Source organism: Canis lupus, chromosome 22 (assembly GCF_048164855.1).
Source record: "Canis lupus baileyi chromosome 22, mCanLup2.hap1, whole genome shotgun sequence".
Taxonomy (NCBI): Eukaryota; Metazoa; Chordata; class Mammalia; order Carnivora; family Canidae; genus Canis; species Canis lupus.
Window position 1 is genome coordinate 32,780,069 of NC_132859.1, and position 26,451 is coordinate 32,806,519.

Below are 26,451 nucleotides of genomic sequence, written 5' to 3' on the forward strand. Positions count from 1 at the left end.
GTGAGCCAACCAGGCGGAGCCCACATACTGAAGAATGGGCAAGGGAATAAAGCTTCAGTTGGGGGAACCCTGGATTGGCAGACTACATCAATGTAGGAAGGCAGAATCTGGTTGCTTGATGCCTGTGGATTGCTGCATGAGGACGGGGACACCCGGGAAATGCCAAATGGATTACAGCACTACTACAAAGTCGCATGACCCATTGGGATAAGGAAGGCTGCCAAGCAGTGGCTATGGTGGGCTGGCTGCTCCTGTGGGCCCTTCAAGTGGACACCAACGCCTGGCTAGTGGCAGAAATGAAGAAAGGCAGTTGAAGAAAGAATTACAAATGGAGAAGGACAGGAGACTAGCCACATCCCTTTTGGCTTCTAACTTGGTAGGTACTATCTAAACTAAGGATGCACAAATTGAGACCTCAGTGGGTCTGTCACTTTGTGCACACAGGGGGAACATAAAATGTGGCAACCTCGGATTACAGCCATCACTTGAACCCAGCGTGGGATGCTAAACCATGGAACTCATGGGAAACAGCTCTGTACGCCAGGAAAGTAGGAGGTGTTTTCCATAGAAGGTATGAAAAATGGAGATGCTTTTTTACTGAGAAATAAAAAGTAATGTCCTAAAGAGCATCTGGTGGTCTGAAGAGGAGGAAAAAAAAAAAAAGACAAAATCAGAAGTTGTATAAGGTTTGTGGAAAAGGAATATTTGGAGAGGAATTTTATGTGTGGTCCAGCTGGCTAAGATTAAAATGAATTTATATTAAAATGGGTTTAATATTAATCATAAGCTGGTGAAAAATTAGAATTGGTTTTCTGTTAAAAGGACATATAAATCTTAAATGTATTCCCCAAATATAAGTGGAAAAAGCTTAAGTCACCTAGACAGTTTACCTTATTCCACACACCAAAAAAACAAATTTAGATCCAACATTTATGAGTGGGTTTTGTACCTATTTCATGGCAGTAATATTAAAACAGAAGCTATAAAGTCTCTGTATCTGAATGTTTATGTGTGTCTGTAAGAATGTGTTATAGTTATATAATATTTTCTACTTCTGGATGGTACTGCTAAAATTTGTTTTAAAAAAAGGCTCTAGTTAATTGGCATAAAAAAAGTGCTTATACAATTTAAATTCTCATATGTAATAAAAATTAACCCAAATGTTTTTTAAGTTCATGTGATCTAAGATAATCTTTCTTAAAGTTCTGAGTTTGTTGGTTTAATTAAAACAAGCATGTCTTCAGAGTTATCAACATCAAATACAATTCCAAGCATCAAATTTACCCGTTAAGTTCATGTCTATCTATTCCAATTTGTCAGCAAAAATAACTTAGAATGCTGGTTGACTTTGTCTGAGGTTTCATGAAATTTTCAGAGGTCATCTAAACATAATTGTTAGGAACACACAGACTGAATAAATAAAAAGTTTTAGGTAAACTTTTTAACTAGCTTCCCAAATCTTCTTGGTGCTTTGGAACTTTAAAGTTTTGCTAAGTGAAGAATGCTGGTGTAACCGTTCCCCACTGCTTAGTTTTTACTAGAAATTAATGTTTCTGAGGTTTAAGAATTTTAAATCATATATGTAATTAAAACTATTACAAGTAGGAAGGTTAATCTAAAACAAAGGCGACATTAGGGTAACCCAAAAGCAAATATAGCATGACCTGCTGGCAGTGCGCATAAACAGAGAAAAGACAGCCCCGCCAACTAAATGCTATTCTAGTGGCTTTATAGAAGTTTACTTCTGCTCAGCAATTTAGGCCACTGTCCTCCATGCCTCCCCTGGAAGAAAAAAACCTCAGCCACAAGTGACTTCTTACCAGGGCCAGGTACTCCCTCGCCTGAAAGACCAGGGTTGGGACCAACGTTGCTTCCATGTGAGAGCCATAGGGGGCACCTAGAGGACCCACATATAGTTCACAATTTACTGGACACCATAAAAATAAGCAAAAAACCATGGCCTTAGTGGATACCAGAGCAGAATGCACCCTAATTCATGGCAATCCAGAATGGCATTCAGGCACCGGGGCAGCCACCAATAGTTACCGAGGAAAAAGCTTAAGGGTGAAATGCACAACAGCATGCTTGAGAATAAAAGCACCTTGTAAGGTTTTCATTTCTCCAAAACTGGAGAATATATTAATCATAGATATTCTTCTGGGGGAAAAAATACTACAAAGTTCTGTAGGAGAATTTACTTTTGATTTAAAGTAATTAGAACTCTCTTTAAGGGGAAATGGAAATTGGGATCCTATGTTACCCCTTCCTCAGGTTATAATTGTAAAGCAATACTGGTTGTTAGGAGGATTCAAGGAAATATCTGCCACTATATGGGAATTACCAAGAGTACAAATAATCAGACCAACATAAAATCCTGCTAATAGTGCTGTATGGCATGTGAAGAAACCGGATGGCACCTGGAGAATGACCATGGGTTGTAGAGAACTAAATAAGGCTGTCCCTAATATTACCCAAATTACTGAACAGACGGTACATGGTGTTGGCTCTTACCATGTGGTTTTGGATTTAGCCGATACTTTTTTTTTTTTTTTTTTTTTAAGATTTTATTTATTTGAGAGAAAGAGAGAGCAAGCAAGTACACATGAGTCAGGGGAGCAGCAAAGGGAGGAGGAGAGAGAATCTCAGGCAGACTCCCCACTGAGCATGGAGCCCGATGTAGGACTCGATCCCCACAACCCTGAGATCATGATCTGAGCTGTAACCAAGAGTCAGTGCTGAACTGACTGAGCCACCCAGGCACCCTCCACAATGCTTTCTTTACTATTCCTTCTGGTTTGAGGCTGCAGATAATAAAAGCAGCCAACAGGCTGAATTGAGATTTGCCTAGATGGTATGTATGTATGAACCCTGACTTCTTACACTCTACATGGATAGTTAGGCTGTCCATAAGGGCCCAATGGGCTTGGGATGATTGGGAAGTTTTACAGAAACCACTATGGGGAAAATTATGGAAGAATATATGAAATATAGGACCCTGTTGCCTCCCATACTGTTTTCCATGTCTCAGGCATAGGCGTGTCTCACCCACTGGGAATACTGAGGCAGGCACCTTAGCAAAAATCAGGGCCCTTACCTCCATGCAAAGTTCAGAATTGGCTGCATGCTTTTATAAGCACAGTGGGCATCGCAATGCTAAGGTTGGTTGAAATATAACGAAGGGAACCGGCATGCCCCTGTGCTATACTGACATCTTAGCAGCATCAGCAATAGCCTGATCTGCTCCCATTTGAGACCTAGGAAAATGGTCTTGTAGTTCCACACACAAGACACATACATCATGCAATCCATCTGGTTTTAGACTGCCAAATTGATTATACTGGCCCTCTACCCATTAGTCAAGGTAAAAAGAACACTATAACTTGTATGGATACAGCCAGGGCTCAACTAAGCCCTTCTCTGTGAGAGCCAATCAAAATGCCACCATCCACGCCCTAGAAAAACTTAGTGTCATCTTCAGATATCCTCAAAGGATAGATTGTGATAGGGAAACACATTTCATTGGATGTGGTGCGAGGACATACATGGGTAGTTTCATTTACCCTTTAATCCAGGCCACCAGCCTAACTGGAAAGAAGAATGGCATTCTTAAAGCTCAACTCAGAGCTCTCTTACAGGCATCATAGTTGCACAGATAGATAACTCTTGCCAGAAGCCATACACTTGTTAAGTTCCACTGAGACCATCTGTGGCACCACCCCAAATGTGTGGTTAGGTACCAAAACCAGTATGCCAGGCAGATTGGGTGGCTCAGCAGTTAAGCACCACCTTCAGCCCAGGGCATGATCCTGGAGACCCAGGATCGAGTCCCACGTCGGGCTCTCTGCAGGAAGCCTGCTTTTCCCTCTGCGTCTCTCATGAGTAGATAAAATCTTTAAAAACAAAACAAAACAAAACAAAAAAACCAGCATGCTTAGGACTATTGCCATCCAGAAAACGAGGCTGAGACCCTGGTTACTGAGTTAATAGCAGGCCAGGACAACTGTGGTTCCAGGCTCCTCAGCCCATCCTCTTGGGAGAAGGGATTAAACAGGATTAGAATAGTAACTTCCCCCAGAATAATAGGCTATTTCTTGCCAGAGTGAGGGCTAAGGTGGTCCCCATTGTTCTTGCTGGAGTTGGGGCCAACACATACACATTCCAGACAAGCATCCATGTTGAAAGGCATTATAGCTGCTTACCTAATGTGGTTGTTTGCACCACCTTTAATTTACATGTACAGACAGACATTTGGCCCCAGGGTAACATGTCTGGTATGTTGCAACTGCTCATGTACCTCAGGCCAGCTCTGTTCTCCTGACAAAGGTCAAAGGCACTACCGTCATCAATAGAGGGAGAGGATCTCCCCCAGAGAAGTACCTACTAAGCAATTTATTCTTTTATCCTTTAAGCCTGCTGCTTCTCTTGTTATGGTAAAGGAAACCCTTTCCTACAATGGTCATGGATACATGTGGATGGTTTACAACAGGATTCATGCTGGATATGCGGTTTGCTCCCCTTTTGACAGGTCTCTGCTGCTATCTGTACTGCTGCTGTGGTTTATGCCTTCAACTTGAACACGGTATGGCAAAGGACCCTATTGCCAAGACCCGCTCTCTGATGGCTCAGGGACTACTGCAGAAGAGGTGGGGGCATGGGAGATTGTAAGAGCCAGATTTGAGGGGTGGAGTGTGTGAACCAAACTAACACCATCTTGGACAAATCCACCATGATGACTGCTCTGTGACCAGAAGCCTTCTTAAGCAGAGTTTCCCACCCCTGCCCCCACATTCCTTCTGTTTAACTTATTTTTTTTTAAAGATTTTATGTATTTATTCACGAGAGACACAGAAAGAGAGGCAGAGACACACACAGGCAGAGGGAGAAGCAGGCTCCACACAGGGAACCCGATGCAGGCCTCAATTCTGGGACCACGGGATCATGCCCCGAGCCAAAGGCAGACGCTCAACCGCTGAGCCACCCAGGCATCCCTCCTTCTGTTTAATCATACCTTTAAGTAGACCCTTGGGTCATAACGTCCTTGATCTACTCTGGAGATACAGCTATGATTCTCAAACATTCCTTCCCAGGTGGTCTCCCAGCCTGTACTCCTCAGCCTCTATGGCTGTAGAAGCAGGTTTTTTTTGTTTTGTTTTGTTTTAAGATTTTATTTATTTATGAGAGACACAGAGAGATACAGAGACCTAGGCAGAGGGAGAAGTAGGCTCCCCATGGGGAGCCCCATGCAGGACTTCATCTGAGGACCCCAGGATCATGACCTGAGCCAAAGGCAGATACTCAACCACTGAGCCACCCAGGCATCCCTGTAAAAGCAGGTCTTATGGGAGGTGGGGTTGCAGACATCTACTTGTAGCTACCCAAGACACACTTCTGTCTGCAAGTCCCTTTTTAATAAACCATTTTTTGTCAAGCTTGACTTCTTGGCTTTTTGTTCCCCCAGTCTTTTGGCTCCTTCAGCATTTGGACATCACTTTGCATGTACCTCCCTTTCATACTGGTCTATTAAGTGTGCAATAGCATCAGGTCTAAAAAACATACATACCTGAATTAAAAAATATTTTACTGATAAAAAGTGCTAACCATCACTTGAGTTTTCAGGGAGTTGTAATCTTGCTGGTGGAGGGGACTGCTTCGCTGTTGATGCCTGCTGCCTGGTCGGGGTGGTGGCTACTGAAGGCTGGGGTAGCTAGGGCAGTTTCTTAAGACAGAACAATGTATACCACATCAAACGACTCTTCCTTTCACAAATAATTTCTCTGTAGCACATGATACTGTACAACAGCATTTTACCCACAGCAGAACTTCTTTCAAAAATTGGAGTCAATCTGGGGCACCTGGCTGGCTCAGTTGGTAAGGCATGCAATTCTTGATCTTAGGTTCATGAGTTCAAGCCCTTACACTGGGTATAGAGCTCACTTAAAAAAAAAAAAGAGAGAGAGAGAGAGAGAGAGAGAGAGAAAGAGAGAAGTTGGAGTTAATCCCCTCAAACCTTGCTGCCTTTTAAAAGTCTATTTTTTTTTTTTTAGTAATCTACACCCAACATGGGGCACAAACCCACAACCATGAGATCAAGAGTCACACTCTTCTAACTGAGCCAGCCAGGCACCTCCTTGCTGCTTTTATTAGTTCACTTTATGTGATACTCTAAATCCTTTGTTGTTATTTCAAGTCTTCACAACATTATTACAGAAGTAGATTCTATCTCAAGAAACTACTTTCTTGGGGTGCCTGGGTGGCTTGTGGTTGGGTGTGTCTGCCTTTGGCTCAGGTCGTAATCCTGGAGATCATGGTCCCACATCGGGCTCTCCACTGGGAGCCTGCTTCTCCCTCTGCCTGTGTCTCTGCCCCCCTCCCAGTCTCTCATGAATAAATAAATAAAATCTTTAAAACAAACAAACTACTTTCTTGAGGCGCCTGCGTGGTTCAAGGACTGAATGTCTGTCTTTGGCTCTGGTCCTGATCCCAGGCTCCTGGGATCAAGTCCTGCATCAGGCTTCTGGCAGGGAGCCTGCTTCTCCCTCTGCCTGTGTCTCTGCCTCTCATTCTGTGTCTCTCATGAATAAATAAAATCTTAAAAAAAAGAAAAAGAAGCTACTTTCTTTGCTCATTCACAAGAAGCAAATTCTCATCTGTTAAAGTTGCATCATGAGAGGCACCTGGGTGGCTTAGTTGGTTAAGCATCTGTCTTCAGATCACGTCATAATCTCAGGTCCTGGGATCTGGCCCCAAGTGAGCTTCCTGCTCAACGGGGAATCTGCTTCTTCTTCTGCCGCTCCCTTGTCGTGTTCTCTCTCTCTCTCTTTCTCTCTCAAATGAATGAATAAGTCTTAAAAAAAAAATTTATCATGAGATTGTAGCAATTCAGCCACATCTTCAGGCTCACTCCACTTCTAGTTCTTTTGCTATTTCTACCACATCCGCTATTACTTTCCCCACTGATCTTGAACTGCTCAAAGGCATCCATGAGGGTTGGAATCAACTTCTTCCAAAATCTTGTTAATACTGACATTTTGACCTATTCCCATGAATTGTGAATGTTCTTAATGCCATCAAGAATGGTGCATTCTTTCCATAAGGTTTCAACTTACTCTGCCCAGATACATCAGAAGAATCATTATCTATGGCAGCTTTGGCCTTACAAAATGTATTTCTTAAATAGTAGGACTTGGAAGTCAAAATGACTCCTTGATCCGTGGGCTGCAGAATGGATTTTGTATTAGCAGGCATAAAAACATTAATCTTGGGATGCCTGGGTGGCTCAGCGGTTGGGTGTCTTTGGCTCAGGGCGTGATTCTGGTTCTGGGATCGAGTCCCTCTGTCTGTGTGTCTGCCTCTCTCTGTGTGTCTCTCATGAATAAATAAAATCTTTAAAACAAAAACAAAAACATTAATTTTGTTGTACATTTTCATCAGAGCTCTTGGGTAACCAGCTGTACTGTCAATGAATAATAATATTTTGAAAGGAATCTTTCTTTTCTGAGTAGTAGATTTCAACAGTGGACTTAAAATACTCAGTAAACCATGCTATCATCCAGGCTTTGTTTTCCCATTTACAGAGTACAGGCAGAGTAAATATAACATAATTCTTAAGGGCCCAAGGATTTTCAGAATGGTCAGTGAGCACTGGCTTCAACTTAAAAGCCCCAGCTGCATTAGCTCCTAACAAGAGAGTCAATTTGTCCTTTGAAACTTTGAAGCCAGGCACTGACTTCTTTTCTCTAGCTATAAAAAGTTCACGATGGCATCTTCCTCCAACATAAGACTGCTTCAATTACATTGAAAAGCTGTTTAATGTCGCCACCTTCATTAGGTATCTTAGCTAGATCCTCTGGATATTTGCTGCAGCTTCTGCAACCACACTTGATACTTCCCTTTCCACTTTAATGTTATGGAAATAGATTCTTAAACTTCCTGAACCCACATCTGCTGGCTTCAAACTTTTCATCAACTTCCTTACCTTTCCCAGCCTTCACAGAATTGAAAAGAGTTAGGGCCTTCCTCTGGATTAGGCTTTGGCTTAAGGGGATGTTGTGTGGCTGCTTTGATCACCTGTTCAGGCCACTAAAACCTTCTCCATATCAGCAATAAGGCTGTTTTGCTTTCTTTTCATTTGTGTGTTCACTGAAGCAGCACTTTTAATTTCCCTCAAGAACTTTTCTTTGCATTCACAATTTGGTTAACTGCTGCAAGAGATCTAGCTTTCAGCCTATCTTGCCTTCCAACATGGCTTCCTCACTAAGCTTAATCATTTCTAGCTTTTGATTTAAAAATGAGAGATGTGCAACTCTTCCATTCACTTGAACACTTAAAGGCTACCAGAGGGTTATTAAGTGGCCTAATTTCAATATTGCTGTGTCTCAGAGAATAGAGAAGTCTGAGGGGAGAATGAGAGATGGGGGAACAGTCTGTTGGTAAAGCAGTCAGAACTGACACAACATTTATCAGTTAAGCTCACTGTCTTATATGGGCATGGTTCACGATGTCCCAAAACAATTACAATAGTAATATCAAAGGCGACTGATCATTCATCAACATAACAAAAATAATAATGAAAAAGTGTGAACTACTGCAAAAATTACCAAAATGTGACACACAGACACAAAATGAGCAAACACTATTGGAAAAAATGGCACCAATAGACTTGCTCAACATAGGGTCACCACAAACCTTAAATCTGTAAAAAACACGGTATCAATAAAGCACAAAATGAGGTATGTGTGTATAAGTTTTTGAGAACTCTTATTATAGTTTTCCTAAACAACCTAAAATCTGTAAAACGATTTGTTAAAGGTACCCTACCTGAAATATCTGTAAGTATTAAATAAAATCTCCATAAAGCATTAGGTTGAAAGGAAATCAAGTAACAATAAACACACTGGAACATGAAAAACTAAAAAATTTCCTTTACCACCATAATTCTTTATTAAGGAATATATTCAATGTTTACTAAGGGAAAATTATTCATAAGTTTGAGTATATGTATCATCCTGTGGTAAATTAAGCTACCTTAAGGAAATTAAAGGTTATTCTATTAAGACAAACTTATTGGGCTTTGATTACAAAAAAAAGACTGTTGTCATGGTGGATATTTTATCCACCAAAAGCCAGTCTGATTTTCCTTCACTACATCCCCTGCCCTTAAATGTTGATCTTTTGATATTTTATAACTTTATAGATCAACTAAAGCCATGATTCTTCCCACTACCCTCTAGATCTCTCCCACTCTATGCTGCTGAGCATCTACACCTCCCTCACACCAACAGAAGACTAAAGGTGCAATCTCTGGAAAGGGTGAAACAGAGTATGCTTGGGTTTGAGTTCCATAGTGAAAACAGGGGGCAGTTAAGTGACACACTCCTTCTACTCTCAAAATATTGGCAGCCGGGTCTTTAACCTTTAGGCAGAAGAATCTGGCAGTGAAAAAGGAAAATTCCTAAATATACTAATATCTAGGGTTCCTCCAACAAATGCCCCACCAGATCACTTTATAGTGAAGCTCCAAGTCATAAACCCTATTCTCACGCTTAGAGCTTTCAATTAGCTTTTTCGTTCTCCATTCTTAAGAAAAGATAACCAAGGAATACTAGATACTTGAGGAAATGAGAGACCAAAAATCAGAAAAGAGCACTTTAGAGGGAAAAGACTATGCAAATAAAACAAAAACACTACCCAATATTTACTAAAAGGGGGATAAAGGGATCCCTGGGTGGCGCAGCGGTTTGGCGCCTGCCTTTGGCCCAGGGTGCGATCCTGGAGACCCGGGATCGAATCCCACATCAGGCTCCCGGTGCATGGAGCCTGCTTCTCCCTCTGCCTGTGTCTCTGCGCGCCTCTCTCTCTGTGACTATCATAAATAAATAAAAATTAAAAAAAAAAAAGGGGGGGATAAAATAGGGTATCCATGAAATAACAAGTTACTAAGAAATGAAAACTCAATAGAAAGGCTGGAATATAAAGATGAAGAAAACTCAGTGAAACAAAATATAAGAGATAAAATAAGAAGAGAAATTTAAAAATTAGAGGACTCATCCAGAAGGTCTAGCATCCAGAAGAGATCCAGAAAGAGAGAATAAGAACATAGAGAAGGGAAAGCCTCAAGAAAATAATTCAGAACTGAAGAGCACACATTTCCATATTGAAAGAGCCCACTGAGTACCCACTACCACAGATGAAAACTAATTTGATACACCACTGTGAAATTTCAGAACACTGGGGACAAAGAAAAGAGCCTGCAAAAGCTTCCATATCCAAAGCATCAAGAATCATAATGGCTCCTAGCTTCTCAAAAGCAACACTGGAAGCAAGAGAATCTGGTAAAATGGAAAAAACACATCCTCTATGAACCAGCAATTTCATTCCTACATATATAACCCAGAAACTGTCCACATATGGCTCAGTCCATTAAGCAGCTGACACTTGATTTTGGCTCAGGTCATGATATCAGTGTAGTGAGATCAAGCCCCATAGGTCGGCTCCACATACACTCAGCACAGAGTCTGCTTGTCCCTTTCCCCTCCCTCTCTGCCCCCTCCCCAACCCGCCTTGCATCCCTGTACCTGCACTCTCTCTCCATCTCTTTCTCAAATAAATAAAATGTTAAAAATAAATAAATTGTCCACATAATAGCTGGGCTAAATTAGTAAAAGACAGTTCATAATAGCATTATTTCTAATAGCCCAAACTGGAATTAATCAAAATGTTTATCAAAAAAGAGATAAATTGAGGTATACAATAGAATATATCCTAAGCCTTTATGAAAAATTAAACCGGGGATCCCTGGGTGGCACAGCAGTTTAGCGCCTGCCTTTGGCCCAGGGCGTGATCCTGGAGACCCGGGATCGAGTCCCACATCGGGCTCCCGGTGCATGGAGCCTGCTTCTCCCTCTGCCTATGTCTCTGCCTCTCTCTCTCTCTCTGTGTGTGACTATCATAAATAAAAAAAAAAAAAAAAAAAAAATTAAACCACAGCTATCTACAATACAAATGTATCTTACAAATATGTTAAGCAAAAGAAGCCAGAAACTGAAGAATTTATACAGTATGATTCCACTGACATAAGATCAATAACAGGCAAAAAATAAACTATATCATTCAGTGATACATACACAGATGGAAAAACTATATAAAGAAAAGAAGGGGGCAGCCTGGGTGGCTCCGTGGTCTAATGCCGCCTTCATCCCAGGGCCTGATCCTGGAGACCTGGGATCGAGTCCCACATCGGGCTCCCTGCATGGAGCCTGCTTCTCAGGTAAGTGGTGAGTTGTGATTGAGAGAAAAATATGAGCAACTACTGGAGTGCCTTCAATATTCTACTTTTTGACCTGTGTGGAGATTACACAAAGAAACGTTTTATTATTTTTTTAATAATGGAATGGTGGAAGATATGTTCTACCAAGAGGGCGTAAACCCAAAGATGACGAGACCTAAGAAATGGGACGCCTCAGGGGTGCCTGGGTGGTTTAGTTGGTTAGCATCTGGCTCTTGGTTTGGGAGCATGTCATGATCTCAGGATTGCTGCAGAGTCTAGCCCTATGTCAGATTTCTTGCTCATTGCAGAATCTGCTTGGGATTCTCTCTCTCCCTCTGCCCCTCCCCATCTCAAATAAATAAGTTAATTTAAAAACAAACAAACAAACAAACAGGAATTCAAACGCAAGAAGAAAGGTAAAGAAAAGTTCCATGGTAATAGCTGTGTAACAGCCTAGATAAGAGGATCACTAATTCCTAGAAGGGTATCTCCAAGGGGAGGAAAAAAAAAAAAGATTATCTGATATAGCTGACTTTGTAAAAAACTGATAACCAAGTGTATATGGGGAAGAATTAGCAAAAGGTATAAATAAAACTAAAGAAATGACAAAGCAAATATTAAACTCCAGAAAAAAACAAAAGAAACAATCATATGTACAGTACATTGCTCAGCTGAGAATATTTACATGCACCAACAGTTCTTAAAGTGAGGTCTAAAGATCCCTCGATTTCTCCTTTCAAAGAATCCATGTTGGCAAAAGTATTTTCATAATAATCAAAAATATCTGTCTTTTCCACTTGGGCTGACATTTGCACTGATGATACAAAAGCAATGGTGGGTAAAACTGCTAGTGCTTTAGTACAAATCAAGGCAGAGCATCAACTGTATTTATTAGTAGTTGTATTCTTCACCATCTCATACTGCAAGTTTGGGGGAAAAATGTCATTTTGAGTTAAGAATGTCCTTGATGAAACAAAAATTACTGATTTCATTAAATCTCAATCTTTGAGTATACATACTTACATTTTAAAAAATATTCTACATGATTAATGGGAAGTATGCAAATATTCTACATAATGAATTGTGATAGTTGGAGGAAAAGCTCTTGTGTTTGAGTTGCAAACTAGTTTTTTTTTTTTTTTTACAGGAATGACAGGAAACTGTTATTGGGATATTTGATAGATGTTTTCTCAAAACGAATAAAGGGAGCCTATCGTTTTCAAGGAATATAATCAGTAGTATTTGTTGTCAATGATAAAATTTGAGCTTTCAAGTGAAAATGAGAATTGTTTTTGTTTTTTTTTTAAAGATTTTATTTATTTATTCATAGAGACAGAGAGAGAGAGGCAGAGACACAGGCAGAGGGAGAAGCAGGCATCATACAGAGAGCCCGACGTGGGACTCGATCCAGGTTCTCCAGGATCACGCCCCGGGCTGCAGGTGGCGCTAAACTGCTGCGCCACGGGGGGCTGCCCTGAAAATGAGAATTGTATCCATTACCATGAACTTGACATTTTCCCAATACGGATGACTGGTGATGATATTAGTAAATGTGATTTGGAAGATCTGCTTATTACCAGAGCCAGTATTTTTCAAATGACCAATTTATGATGTTTAAAAACAACTGTTGGATAAAAATTCCACTTATAGTTCAAGATAGACCAATGAGATTTTACTGTAATGAAGTAGGAAAAGTTCACTGACGTGGTTTCCAATAAGCTTTAAGTAACCATCACTTGTTGGGTTTTAGTGAAATAGCAAAGAATATTCACAATTACCTGGAAAGGCTATTAACATACTCCTATTTCTTCCAACAATTTATCTGACTGAGACCAGGTTTTCTTCATAGATTTCAACTAAAAAAATATACCATAATTGATTAAATACAAAAGCAAGTAGATATGATAATCCAGCTACCTTCTAAGTAAGCTGCATATTAGATTTTTCAAAAAAATGTCAATCAATGCTCATTCTCACTAAATCTTTTGAAAATATTAAAAATTTTATCTGACCATGTGATAAGTTTATTATTTTAATAAATGAATATTTTTAAAAATTTCTTACTTTTAATTTCTAACAAAGTACAAATATTGAATGAGGGATCCCTGGGTGGCGCAGCGGTTTGGCGCCTGCCTTTGGCCCAGGGCGCGATCCTGGAGACCCGGGATCGAATCCCACGTCGGGCTCCCGGTGCATGGAGCCTGCTTCTCCCTCTGCCTGTGTCTCTGCCTCTCTCTCTCTCTCTCTCTCTCTGTGTGACTATCATAAATAAATAAAAATTAAAAAATATATATATTAAAAAAAATATATTGAATGATAAAGCCTACATAAACAAAACCTGTTTGAGGTTATAAGAGGATAAAGGATTTTTTCCCCTAGACATAATTTATTTTTGCATAGGCATAAATTAGAATTGAGAAGTAAAAAAATTAGGAATCAATAATGCAGGGGCACCTGGGTGGCTCAGTCAGTTAAGCATTCAATTCTTGATTTTGGCTCAAGTCATGATCCCAGGGTTGTGAGATGGAGCCCCGTCTGGAACCTGCTTAAGATTCTCTCTCCCCATCTCCTTTTGCCCCTTCCCTCCATCTCTAAAAGAAAAAAAAAAAAAATCAATATTGCAGAATTTGTAACAAGAGGGATTCTGAAACCAAAAATTTGAGAACTGCAGGCATCAGTATCATAATAAGAACTAAATATGGATTTAACCAAAATTGCTAAATATTATTTTGGGAAGGTGGAAGAAAAGTAGAGCTCATCAAGGTGGCTAATAAAAGTAAGACAGAAACATCCCCTGAGCTACTTGCCAACGATAAATACTTTGAAGATCATGGTTCTTCTTATCTAACACCTCATTTCATTCTAACCTATAATGTCTGTCTTACTAAACGATGATCTCCTTAAAGCTGGAGATGTGTTCTTCTTCACTTCTGTACCCTTGCAGGCCTCATTACAGTCTGTACCATACAGCAAGTATTTACTAATTATTTAACTCAATGAATGAAAAAATGAATGAAATAATCCAATTCACAAAATTAGGTCATATTAGAGCAAATAACGGTTTCTTCCATTTATAAAACTTTTTAAAAAGATTTTATTTATTTGAGAGAGAGAAGAGAGCGTGTGCTCACCATGGGTGTGAGAGAGCATAAGCTGGAGGAGGGGCAGAGGGAGAGGGAGAAGCAGACACCCCGCTGAGCAGGGAGCCAGATGTGGGGCTCCATCCCAGGACCCCAGGATCATGACCTGAGCCAAAGGTAGACACTTAACTAAGCCACTCAGGCACCCTCATTTTTAAAACTTAAATAGCAATATTGGAAAGTCATGTTCCAAACTTGAATGAGATCGTCATTCAGGGCATATTTAAATTAGTGATTCTGTGACTCTGAGACCACTATTATGTAAATACACAAGAACACACACACACACACACACACACACACACACACACACACGTTTTCCTGCTTGTTGTAACTTACAGCAAATACTGTTGAATTTCAAGAACAAAGATTTTTTTTTTCTCTCCCCTATTCCTCACTGCCCCCTCTCCTTTCAATCTTTGTTGACTTCTTCGACCCTTTAGTCCTTTTGGATTACACGTCAGTTTTGTGTACCATCATCACCCATCTTTAGGTTAGCATGACCAATGAGCAGTTCCCAGAACCTATAGAGAAACTAGAGAAAAATAATCTTACCAATAGTATGATTCCCATAAAGGAGCTGCTCCAAAATTGCTGTCTTCCCCACAGATAACAAGCCACAGACCACAACTTTGCAGCCCTTTCCCATCTTCTGTCAGGATAGATCACTGTAAAGAGAACAAAAGATCTGTGAAACTGTATACTGTTCGAATCAACTTCTTTCTTTCTATAAACCATACACACACAGGAGAAAATTTCAAAAATAAAAAAGGATATATACAATAAGACATATCCTTCCAAATCCCATTCCTAGTCTCCTATTTGCTCCTTAAAGCAATAGTATTAACAGTTTCTTATGCATTTTTGCAGAGGTAATCTAGGTAAATGTAAGAACACATGTAGATATAAATACATGTTTTTCTTTCAAAACAAAAGAAGCATTTTATACAAAGAATATTTCAACCCTAATTAAGTCTACAAGAATCTGAATCAAATACTAGGTGAAACCAATCCTTGAAAGACACTGCCTGCTATTTACCTGGAAAAAAATCAAACACTTAAGCAAAAAATTTAAAGAGGCACAAAGATAAAAATTCAGAGAATGTACATGATTTTTTAGAGGAACATTAATGCTATTATTGCCATGAGGCTTTTCTCAGGAGAGTGAAAAACTGGATTTCAGTCTCCACATGGGCTCTCTGTCATACTTCTTTTTGAGTCATTCTTCTTCTTCTTCTTAAGATTTTATTTGATAGAGAGCACAAGCAAGGGGGGGTGGGCAGGAGAGGGAGAGGGAGAGGGAGAAGCAGACTCCCTGCTGAGGGGCTGGATTCCTGAGGCTGGGATCAGGAAGTGAGCGGAGTCATACTCCTTAATGCTAGAAAAATTGCTTATCCTAACACATCCAAGGAAGAGCACAATAGGGTAACATTCTCTCTAATTTTCCCTGAAGCTTTTATTTTCCAGAAGTCAAGGTACCAAAAGCCAGAGCAGAAAGGGAAAAAAGCTCACTGAATACAAAAGAATAACCTGATAAGAGACTTTAAATTTCTATACTGTCTTTTGCCATCTCCATCACCTTATTTCCCTCAATTTTCTTCTTAGAAGTGTAGAATATGCAATAACTCTGACTAAAAGGGATGTTACAACTCCTTGAAGTCAGAAAATACTACACCAAGAAAGTTCAGAGGCACTTGGGTGGCTTAGTTAAGTGTCTGCCAGGTGATGATACTTCCCTCCTGGGAAGGAGCCCTACATTGGGGACCCCACTCAGTGGGGAGTCTGCTTCTTCCTCTTCCTCTCCCTCTGCCCCTAACCCTGCTCATGCTCTCTCTCAAATAAATAAATAAATAAATAAATAAATAAATAAATAAATAAATAAATAAATAAAATATTTTTTAAAATTCAGATAAGCATTCAAAGGGCTGCCACATACCTTTCTGTGTATGCATGTGTTTTTACATCTGTACTGGATGTTTTAACCAACACTAAAAATATTAAGCAACAAACTTTCCATAACTCTATTTCCTCAAAGTCTATAATATTTATTTATTTTACAGAGAGAGACAGAGACAGAGCACGCAAGTACACAAGCCAAGGTGGGAGGGGCAGAGAATCTATTTTTAAGTTTGCTTTTTCTTTTTCTTTTTTTTTTTAAGATTTATTTATTTTAGAGAAAGAGCATTGGGAGGGAGAGGGAGAGAGAATCTCAAGCAGACTCTGTGCTGAGTGCAGCCCAACACAGGGCCCCATGCAGGGCTTGATCAGCATGACCCTGAGATCAGACCCAAGGTGAAACCAAGAGACACTTAACTAAGCCACTCACGCACCTCAAGTCTATAATATTTTATGACCCCAAATCAGCCCAAACACTAATCTGCTAACAGAAAAAATTTTACTGCTACCATTATTGTAGCAAAGTAATAACACAGTGCTGATTTCCAGAGCAATACGCTATGTTTTACCAGTAAAGAAATAATCATCATTTATGTAACGCAGCCATTATTTCGTGGTGGTATACCTAAGATCCTTCCAAATCTTCCCTACAGTATTTATCACTTATTTCTAGGAGAACTACTTCTCTTAAGGGACACACACACACATATATTTAAGTAATCTCTATGCCTAATGTGGGACTCAAACTCATGACCTGAGATTAGGGGTCACATGCTCTACCACCTGATCCAGCCAGGAGCGTCTCCTTTTTAAAATATATTTTCAACACAACTGCAATAGAAAAATTCTCAGCCTGTATTTGTAAGGGGAGAGCTTTGTGTCACACTGATCGTCTATGGTGTGATATCTCCTATGTCAGCAACTTTGGACTATTTTGTTTTTTTTAAGATTTTACTTATTTATGAGAAACACAGAGAGAGAAGCAGAGACATAGGCAGAGGGAGAAGCAGGCTCCTTGTGGGGAGCCCAATGCAGGACTCAATCCCAGAACCCCAGGATCCCACCCTGAGCTGAACGCAGACACTCAACCATTGAGCCACTCAGGCATCCCACTATGGACTATTTTAAAAGGTTTTCTACATCTGAATTTATGATTAATCTAGTGTCATCTCATTTATCATAGGATTCTACTCTTTTTGCATATTGTGGTCTCCTGTAACTTTATGATATCATTGAATCTTTCTTTCAAAGGGTTTTTTTAATGATAGTTAAAATTTAAAGGAAGTAGCCACTTAACCACATGCCACCAACGAAGAGGATGAAAAAGAAATCTGTCAGAGGATAAGAAAAATGTTGGCAGCACAGAACAATTCTATTGTCAGAAAAGGTTGCTACTGGAATCTAAATTCTAATTTTTCTATTGATTTTTCCCTTCCTCTAAAAATGTATTAGTCCCAGTGGAATTTCTTTTTTTTTTTTTTAATTCATGATAGACATAGAGAGAGAGAGGCAGAGACACAGGCAGAGGGAGAAGCAGGCTCCATGCCGGGAGCCCGACGCGGGACTCGATCCCGGGACTCCAGGATCACGCCCCGGGGCCAAAGGCAGGCGCCAAACCACTGAGCCACCCACGGATCCCTTGGAATTTCTCAATACCAATACTTACCTTCTCTCCTCTTCCTGTTCAATCAAAAAATGTCCCTTTACCATACATTACACATTATATCAATCTTCAAATAAACACAAGTGCTTTAAAAGGGCAGGTACAAGTTGTAGTTAAAAGAAAAAACACCCCAATTATTAATAACAATAGACACTCCCCCCCAATAAAAGGGAGGCAAATATGATTTCTGGGGACTGCAGCAAACTGGGAAAATGCTGAAACCAATAGAATCCTGAGAAATCCAGAAATCAAATATTCCAGTCTTGGAAGTGGTCTCAATATATTTGCTTTAAAAGTGGCATTCTACAATTGCACTTTGATCACTCACTAATATTAGGATTAGCAGATGAAGTGTCTTAAAAGTATACATTACTTTGGGATACCTGGGTGGCTCCTGTATTTGAGTGTCTGCCTTTGGCTCAGATCGTGATTCTGGAGTCCTGGGATCAAGTCTGGCATCAGGCTCCCCCGAGGGAGCCTGCTTCTCCCTCTGCCTATGTCTCTGCCTCTGTATCTCTCTCATAAATAAATAAGCAAAACCTTTAAAAAATATATACATTACTTTGAATGTATGTGTGTATATAAATAAACTGGGAGAGTTGTTTCAGTATCCAGAGAATCTCCATCAAGGCAAATAGTAAAAATAACTGAATAGAAGTTACTCAAACACTAGGTAAGGATTTGAAGGTATTTTACAAGAAGCAAGATGAAACAGAATAATCCGTGTTAAATATTTTATACCATCAAAAACAAAAGGAAGATAAAAGGATAAATGTAGTTAATCCAAGCATAATCCAAGCATAACTGAAACATTCTAGGTTTTTAGCTGTCTTCAATAATACTACCTAAAGCTGAAGATTAGCAACCTGCTAATTAAAGTATGAATTTAAAAAAAAATTCATATCTAATGTTTTTTTGTAGGCTCTACACCCAGCATGCAGCCCAATCTGGGGCTTGAACTCATAACCTGGAGATCAAGATCTGGGCTGAAGGGTTAGATACTTAAGTGACTGAGCCACCCAGGGACCCCAGATACTATCGAATGTAAAGTACTAGTTACAACTACTTGGTACAGTCCCCACCCTAAGTAACTGCTGGACAATAAAATTCAATCTGTGACCTATTAATCCTCATCTGATATAAATGACTTGAGAATATACTTAACAGGCAAAAATCCAATGCAGTCTTAACTGCATATTGCTTTGCTTTCCAGGCTAATCAATAATGTTTCTAGAGAATAAAAAGGTGACTTGATCCATTTCTGTGGAAAACACTGAGCTTGGTAAATAAATAATCCCTTTAAAGAGTTATCAGAAACAGCTGCCCAAAGCTGTCAGTACTTCTGTTTTTCTAAGGAAATTATTCTACTTTTATAAGTAAAACACAACTTTAATGCTACCAAAACAATATTAATACCGAAACACTTAACGCCATAGAGAGATGTCATAGATCATATTATGAAGCCTCACATGAAGAAAATTTCTACACTGTGTATTTATTATTTATGCAAACATCAGGTACTGGGTATAACACTTTTACTTATCCATTTATAAAAAATTTATATAAACATTTTAAAAGTTTTGCAAACAGTATTGCACATAATATAATGAGCAGATTCCAGCTTACCATTATTTTCTAATTTTTAATTTTTTTACTTTTTAATAAATCTTATCTTATTTTTACCATTCTTTTATTCATTAAGTATTTACTAACGTCTTACCATAATGCCAGGCATAAGGGACAAACTAGGGAGCAAAACCAGAAATGATACCTGCCCTCAGAAATCTCAGAATCAATTGGAAATACCAATCCAAATCTTGCAAAACTCCTGAGAAACTGCAAATTGCAAATGAAGACACAAAACTGCAAAAACTAATTAGGAAATTAGCAGCGATTATTCACAGTGCCAGAACTCCTTTCCAAGTGATTCATCCAACTTTTTAATTTTTTTTTTTAAAGTAATCTCTATGTCCAACATGGGGCTCAAACTCATGACCCTGAGATCAGGAGTTGCATGCTTTACGACTGAGCCCACCAGGCACCCCTTTTTAATTTCTTTTAATTAATACTTTTTTTTATAGCCAATCATCTTTGACTCCTTTTTCTCACACCCCCACATCTGATCCATCAGTAAATCCTCCACCTTTGAAACATATCCACTTACCATCTCCACCACTAATGAAGTAGTCACAGGCACTATCTTCTCTCACCTGGTCTCTCAAAGATGTCTTCATGATAATCCTCAAAACCTGGGAGTATTTTATTTCACACAGTAAAGGAATTTAGCAGCTGTGATTAAATTAGGACCCTTGAGATGGGGAGACTATCCTGGATTATCTGGGTAAACCCAACGTAATTACACGTGTTTTTATAAGAGGAAAAGAAGTGTGTCAGAAAGAGAAACAGATGTGGAGATGCTATACTGCTGGCTCTGAAAATGAAGGAGGGGTAAGGGGCCAAAGAAGTGGCCTCTAAAAGCTGGAAAAAGCAGGGGCGACTTGGTGGCTCAGTTGGTTGAGCAACTGACTTGGTTTTGGCTCAGGTCATGGTCTCAGAGTGGTGGGACTGGCCCCTCAGCATGGAGTCCACCTGTCCCTCTCCTTTGCTCCTCCCCCTGCTCTTGTGCCTCTCTCCCGCCCTCCCTCAAATAAATAATTATATCTTTAAGCAAGGGGAATGGCAGGCAGGAGAGGAAGAAGCAGGCTCCCCACGGTGGAGTAGGGAGCCCAATGCCAGACTTGATCCAAGGATCCTGTGACCTGAGCTGAAGGTAAATGCTTAACCAACCAGGCCACTCAAGCACCCCAAATAAATAAAATCTTAAAAAAAAAAAAAGTTGGAAAAAGCAAGCAAATGGATTCTCTTCTAGTTTCACTAAAAGGAACACAACAGCCTGATTTTAGCCTACAGATTTCTGACCTGTGTAAGACAACAAATTTGGTTATTTTCTGCCGTGATTAGCAAAAAACTAATACAACCTCCTACTCTCTCTGCTTCAACTTTTCCCCTTCTTTTGGCATCAAAACTGCAATCCAAATAATCCTTTAGAAACTAAGTCACCCTTCTGCTTAAAACCTTTCAAAAGTTTTTGATCTCAGGCAGTGTGAAACCCCAAAGTCCTCCCTAAAAACCTGATGTCATCTGTTAGTTTCCCTTAAGAGTTGATTCCTATCACACTGCCTCCTTGTAAGTTCTGTACGAATCCAGGCATACTCCAGCTTGACTGAAATCAGTCCCCAAATCTCCAAGGCTCACATCCTTGGGGTTTTTCTCTCAAATATTCTTTCTCAAGAAGACTAACCCTGGAATATTCCATCCAAAATTTTGATCCTTCCCCCACCTTAACCCTCGCTGTCTCTTCCTTTCCCTAATGTTCGTCTTTGGTACTTTTTACCTAATATATACCTTACTTATGTTTATTGCCCATTTCCAAGAAAGCTAGAATTTCTGCATTCACTATTGCTGCATCCCCAGGGGTTGGGACACTACCTGGCAGGGAGGAGGCATTTCATAAATATTTGCTGAAAGAATCAACGATCCATGTGAGGACTCCTGGAATGGTAAAGCTACGATTTATGAAGAAGGGGGTGGGGGTGGGGGAGAACACCTGGGTGGCTCAGTGGTTGAGCGGCTGCCTTTGGCTCAGGGCGTGATCCCGCAGTTCCTGGATCTAGTCCTGCACAGGGCTCCCCACCGGGGTTTGTGTCTCTGCTTCTCTCTTGTCTCTCAGGAATAACTAAATAAAATCTTTAAATAAATGAATAAGTAAATAAATAAGACATCAAGGGAAAAATAACCCAAACCGGTAATAAGTTAGAAGCTAGAACTACATGACTGCATCAAAAATGAAAATATCCTGGAGACGCAAAAAAAAAAAAAAAAAACAAAAACAACAAAAAAAAAACAAAAAACAAAAAACCGGTAAACTATTTTTCAATAAAGAGCGCCACACACAACGCCAGCATTTTCTTGGCTTTTCTTCTCGAAATACTCGTACCTGCCAACCAAGTCTTGGCACAAAAATATTTTGCCTTTCTAAAAAAAAAAAAAAATTGGTTCTGACGTAGCAAATCTAGAAGTCGGTACGCAGCAAAGGCACGGAAACGAAAAGGCGCCGAGCCGCCCGCGCTCGCGGCCCTGGCGCCCCGGTTCCCCACCCTCCGACCCTCCTCTGGGGCAAAATCCCCCGGAACCGGGGCCTGCGGGGGTGAAGTCCGGGGCGGGCGCTCGCCCCACCGCGAAGCCCTGGCAGCGCGAACGTCCTGTCTGGCGGCCGGGGCAGCGCCACGAGGGTCTGTCAGAGCGCGTCGGGGTCCCGGCTACCGGGCGAAGGGGGACGGGGAGCGCCGCCCCGGGGAAGCCGCTGCGGCTCCTCAGGTAAGGAGCCTGCGGTGCACGAAGCGGCGCCCGGTCCCTCAAGACACACACCTGTACACCCGCTCCGCAGGCTCCAAAGACAGCGGCGCTGTGGCAGAGCGATTCCACCCCGGCTTCGGCCCCCTGAGCCCCGCCCCCGACCGGCCTCCTCCCGGCTGCAGGACGGCCTTGGACGCTCGCCCGCCGCCGCCTCCCGAGGACTGCCGCCCTCTCGGCCGCCCCAGCCTCTCAAACTCAAATCCTGAGGATCGGGGGGCGGGATAAGAGGGGAGGCTGCGCCCAATCCCGGCCGAGCTCCGCCCACCGCGGGCTGCACCGAACTACATGTCCCATGAGGCTGTGGGAGCCGCAGCCTTCCACCGGAAAGAGGCTCGCCGCTGTGGGGGAGGAGCCCAAAAAGGATTGTGGGAGAAGGGCTCTTTCCTTTCCGTCTGGCGGCAGCCATCAGGTAGGCTGTGTGTTGGTAGAATTCGCTGCTCCATCCGCCGCTCATCGGTCTTTGCCTCAGCCATCCAGACTCGGGGACCCTGTGTCCTCGGAGCTCCTCCTGCCACCTGTGCGGCGCGAGTTCGGTCAGGATGCGGGGCTGCGCGGGCGTGCGGAGGCGGCCCCCGGGCGGGCTGGGGCGGTGATGTGATGGCGGCGCGAATTCGAGCGGGGCCGGGAGCGTGAAGGAAAGGAAGCCTGAGGCTGAGGGACGGAAGGCCGGGCCAAGAGGGTCCTAAAGCGAGCGAGGCCTGTGGGTTGAGTGGAGTAAGGGCTTTTTCCTCGAGAGTCCTCCTTCAGGGGCAGCGGCTACAGTACCTTCCCTAGGGCATCAGCGAGGTCTCTTTGCAGGCCAGGGCCTTGGGGACGCCGCCCGCTGCATTCAGCAGCCTCCCCGCCCCCATGCCCATCTAGCGCCATCCGTTCGTCCGACAGAAATGTACCGAGTCCCTGCGCTGGGGTCGCAGAGGTGACAGCCGTGCTCCTAGGGCGCAGCTATCCCCTGCAGTTCGCGAAGAGCCATTTTCAGTCTCCGGTTTCCTTATGGCGGGTGGGGAACTAAGATGGACGGACGCGGTCGTCTCATTTTAAATGCATGGTGTTTTTTGTCTCCAGGGTAGGCCGAGATGGGTGCGTACAAGTACATCCAGGAGCTATGGAGGAAGAAGCAGTCCGACGTCATGCGCTTTCTTCTCCGGGTGCGCTGCTGGCAATATCGCCAGCTCTCTGCGCTCCACAGGGCCCCCCGCCCAACCCGGCCCGATAAAGCGCGCAGACTGGGCTACAAGGCCAAGCAAGGTGAGTGGTCTCTGCATGGATCAGATGATGTTCCTCGGGGAATGTTAGGAAGCTGGTAATTAGGTGTACTGTGGCCCCAATGTCTTCTTTCACTTAAGGTGTTGGTAGAAACTGTCTTCAGCTAGCAACGCACAGAAATTCTTGACCGATAAACACTGAACACAATTGTCTATAAAGTACCAAAGACGTTCTGCGTTACAAGTCTGTAGGAATCGGACTAAAGCAAAATAAATTGTAGAGTGGGAATGAGAAATTATTCTCCGTGTGTACTTCGAGAAACACTGGAATGGGTTTATTTTTAGAGTAAGTCTTAAATGGATATTTGTTTTACCTTCAGATATTTATTATTTGGCTTATATAAGACCACTGTCGATTTGTTTGTATAGGTTATGTCATATATCGGATTCGTGTGCGTCGTGGTGGCCGCAAACGCCCAGTTCCTAAGGGTGCTACCTATGGCAAGCCTGTCCATCATGGTGTTAACCAGCTAAAGTTTGCCCGAAGCCTTCAGTCTGTTGCAGAGGTAAGTGATTTTTCAGTAGCAGTTGTATCAGTCACCTGGAGGTAGTGGAGAAGGATTTGAGCAACTTTTCTTTTTTTTTGAGCACCTTTTCTAATTATTAACTTGTACGTAGGTGAACCCTGTTGTGTTTGTGATTTTTACTGAGCTGTCTTAGTAAAGCATTGCTGTCGGTCTTAGTCTTTGTTACTAATCTGTCTCTGTATAATGGAAAGTTTTATGATTAATGTGGACCTTGGAACCTAAGCTTTTGAAGGGCAGTAAACTTGGTCTTGAGAGCACATCTCCCCTGGATGCACAGAAGCTGTGCATATGGCTGATTTTCTATATTTGGTTGTAAGTTGTTTTTCTGCATTAAATGAAGCTGTGCTCTGTCTGCCCCAGAGGTTGACAAGCAAGGGTTTGTTACCTTCTGTAAGCTAAAAATGTTTTGTTTTTAAAAGAAAAGGCAAAGATGACTTAAACTAGAGACTTGTGGCTTGCAAAGCCTAAAATAATGTGCTAAATATTAGGGTTCTGTATGAAAGGTTTGTTGATCCCTCAACTGTGTTAGGGAAAGACTAAGTTCCTCAATTTTAATAGAAATTAGCATTCGTGCCTTAGTCGGGGGGGGGGGTGATAGTAGCAATGGTTTAAAGTTATAGAATGTTTTGTGTGTTACTTCAGTAAGTCTTAACTGTATTTGGGGTCCTAACCCCTGGGTAAATCTTTAGTAAATATTCAAGCAGTTAGTGAACAGCCTTGTCTCTTGCCTAGTGTGGTAAATTAAAGGGAATTCCTACTTCCTAACTTCCTACTGTGGGAAATGGGAGGCTGACCTTGGGCCTTTTTTCCTGTTCTAGGAGCGAGCTGGACGCCACTGCGGAGCTCTGAGAGTCTTGAATTCTTATTGGGTTGGCGAAGATTCCACATACAAATTCTTTGAGGTTATCCTCATTGATCCATTCCATAAAGCTATCAGAAGAAATCCTGACACCCAGTGGATCACCAAACCAGTCCACAAACACAGGGAGATGCGAGGGCTGACCTCTGCAGGCCGCAAGAGTCGTGGCCTTGGGAAGGGTCACAAGTTCCACCACACTATTGGTGGTTCTCGCCGTGCGGCATGGAGAAGGCGCAATACTCTCCAGCTCCACCGTTACCGCTAATATAAGTAATGTTTGTAAAATTCTTACCTAATAAACAATTTAGGACAGTCATGTCTGCTTAAAAGTGTTCTTTAATTTGTCTGTTAAAATTAGTTGTCTGCAGATTGTCCCATGAATGCATTGTCAAATTATGAAAAGTGCAATAATGTTTGAAGACTATAAGTGATGGTGTATCTTGTTTCTAATAAGATAAACGCTTTTGTCTTTGCTTTATCTTATTAGGGAGTTTATATGTCAGTGTTTAAAATGCTGTTTGGTATAATAGGTGTAAAATAAATTCTGTAAAAGTGGAATGCAGAAGCTAGCCATGTAGATTTGTTGGTGCATGTAATGAAACCTACAGCTTCATGGGGTGCTGAGATGCTCTGGTTTACTCTCAAATGGCCGTTTTTAGGGGTTTGGTAAGAACAACCTTTTTAAACTGGATTTTGCTTAGAAATGTGAAAAAATATCCTAATCTTTAATCGTGATCGTATGCAGAACAGTGTTAAATAGGAAACACATTTTTAGATTGAATCCAGTGTTCCAATTATGTAACTGCTGCTTTGGAAAGAATGCCACCATTTTTAAAAAATTGAACAAACCTGTTGTAAGAAGGTTTTCTTAAAAATGAAAATAATTCTGCACAATGGAAGCAAAATTGCATGGGTTTCCTCCACAGTACCATTGAAATCCACATAAAAAGTGGAGGCTCCTGGTTTTATCCCACAACTTAATGTAGAATACCGAATTTCATACTAAGCAGTCAGTTAATGGTATTTACTCTGGTCTATATGAAAACTGATGGAAATTGAACATTAGGCAAATAAGACTTTACCTTAAGGTTTGTAAGCTAGTAACTAATGCTAGAATTGGGAAAATGGTGACCATCAGCCTTTCAAGTGTGAAGATAAAGTTAACTTTGATCAGAATTTTAAATACTTTATCCCTGGTCTTTATCCACTAGACACCTTAGAGGAAAAAATAGGGTTGGCTTTAAAAGTACATCATTACTCATTCCAAGTACTAATTCTCTGGGTCAACCCACTTGTCCAATTCCCTTAGGCTATTGAGAAAGTCTCCTAGTTGGTGTCAATATGTCAGTAGTTTCCATTCTGATCCTTACATGTGTTCTCCACAGTTAACTTTTCTCATCCTTATTCAGACCCCTCAAAATA

General features: G+C 41.3%; 2 protein-coding genes across 11 annotated transcripts in view; one reads left to right on the top strand and one right to left on the bottom strand.

The window, feature by feature from the left end:
* The window catches only part of NKIRAS1 (NFKB inhibitor interacting Ras like 1), a 32,549-nt gene extending 8,927 nt beyond the window's left edge, over window positions 1-23,622 (bottom strand). The window contains exons 1-4 of one of the 8 annotated variants that reach the window (XM_072792967.1): window positions 22,394-22,550; window positions 20,130-20,214; window positions 14,962-15,074; window positions 13,045-13,122 (exon numbers count right to left, since the gene is read on the bottom strand). In XM_072792967.1, the coding sequence (XP_072649068.1) occupies window positions 13,045-13,063 (19 nt within the window). In that variant the 5' untranslated portion in view covers window positions 13,064-13,122; window positions 14,962-15,074; window positions 20,130-20,214; window positions 22,394-22,550. Of the gene's footprint in view, window positions 1-12,555; window positions 12,741-13,044; window positions 13,123-13,330; window positions 13,858-14,961; window positions 15,075-18,348; window positions 18,711-20,129; window positions 20,215-21,572; window positions 21,713-22,393 lie in introns of those variants that run through there. The other 7 variants (XM_072792964.1, XM_072792960.1, XM_072792966.1 and 4 more) reach the window with 7 other exon arrangements.
* RPL15 (ribosomal protein L15) lies at window positions 22,634-25,345 on the top strand. 3 transcript variants are annotated; one of them, XM_072792968.1, is made up of 4 exons: window positions 22,634-22,790; window positions 23,444-23,626; window positions 24,013-24,149; window positions 24,989-25,345. In XM_072792968.1, the coding sequence occupies exons 2-4, from the start codon at window positions 23,455-23,457 to the stop codon at window positions 25,292-25,294; spliced, it is 615 nt and encodes a 204-aa protein (XP_072649069.1). In that variant the 5' UTR covers window positions 22,634-22,790; window positions 23,444-23,454; the 3' UTR covers window positions 25,295-25,345. The 3 variants fall into 3 exon arrangements, with proteins under 3 accessions (XP_072649069.1, XP_072649070.1, XP_072649071.1); XM_072792969.1 differs by having other exon boundaries at window positions 22,754-22,914; XM_072792970.1 differs by lacking the exon at window positions 22,634-22,790 and adding an exon at window positions 22,976-23,095.
* Window positions 25,346-26,451: the final 1,106 nt, after the last annotated feature.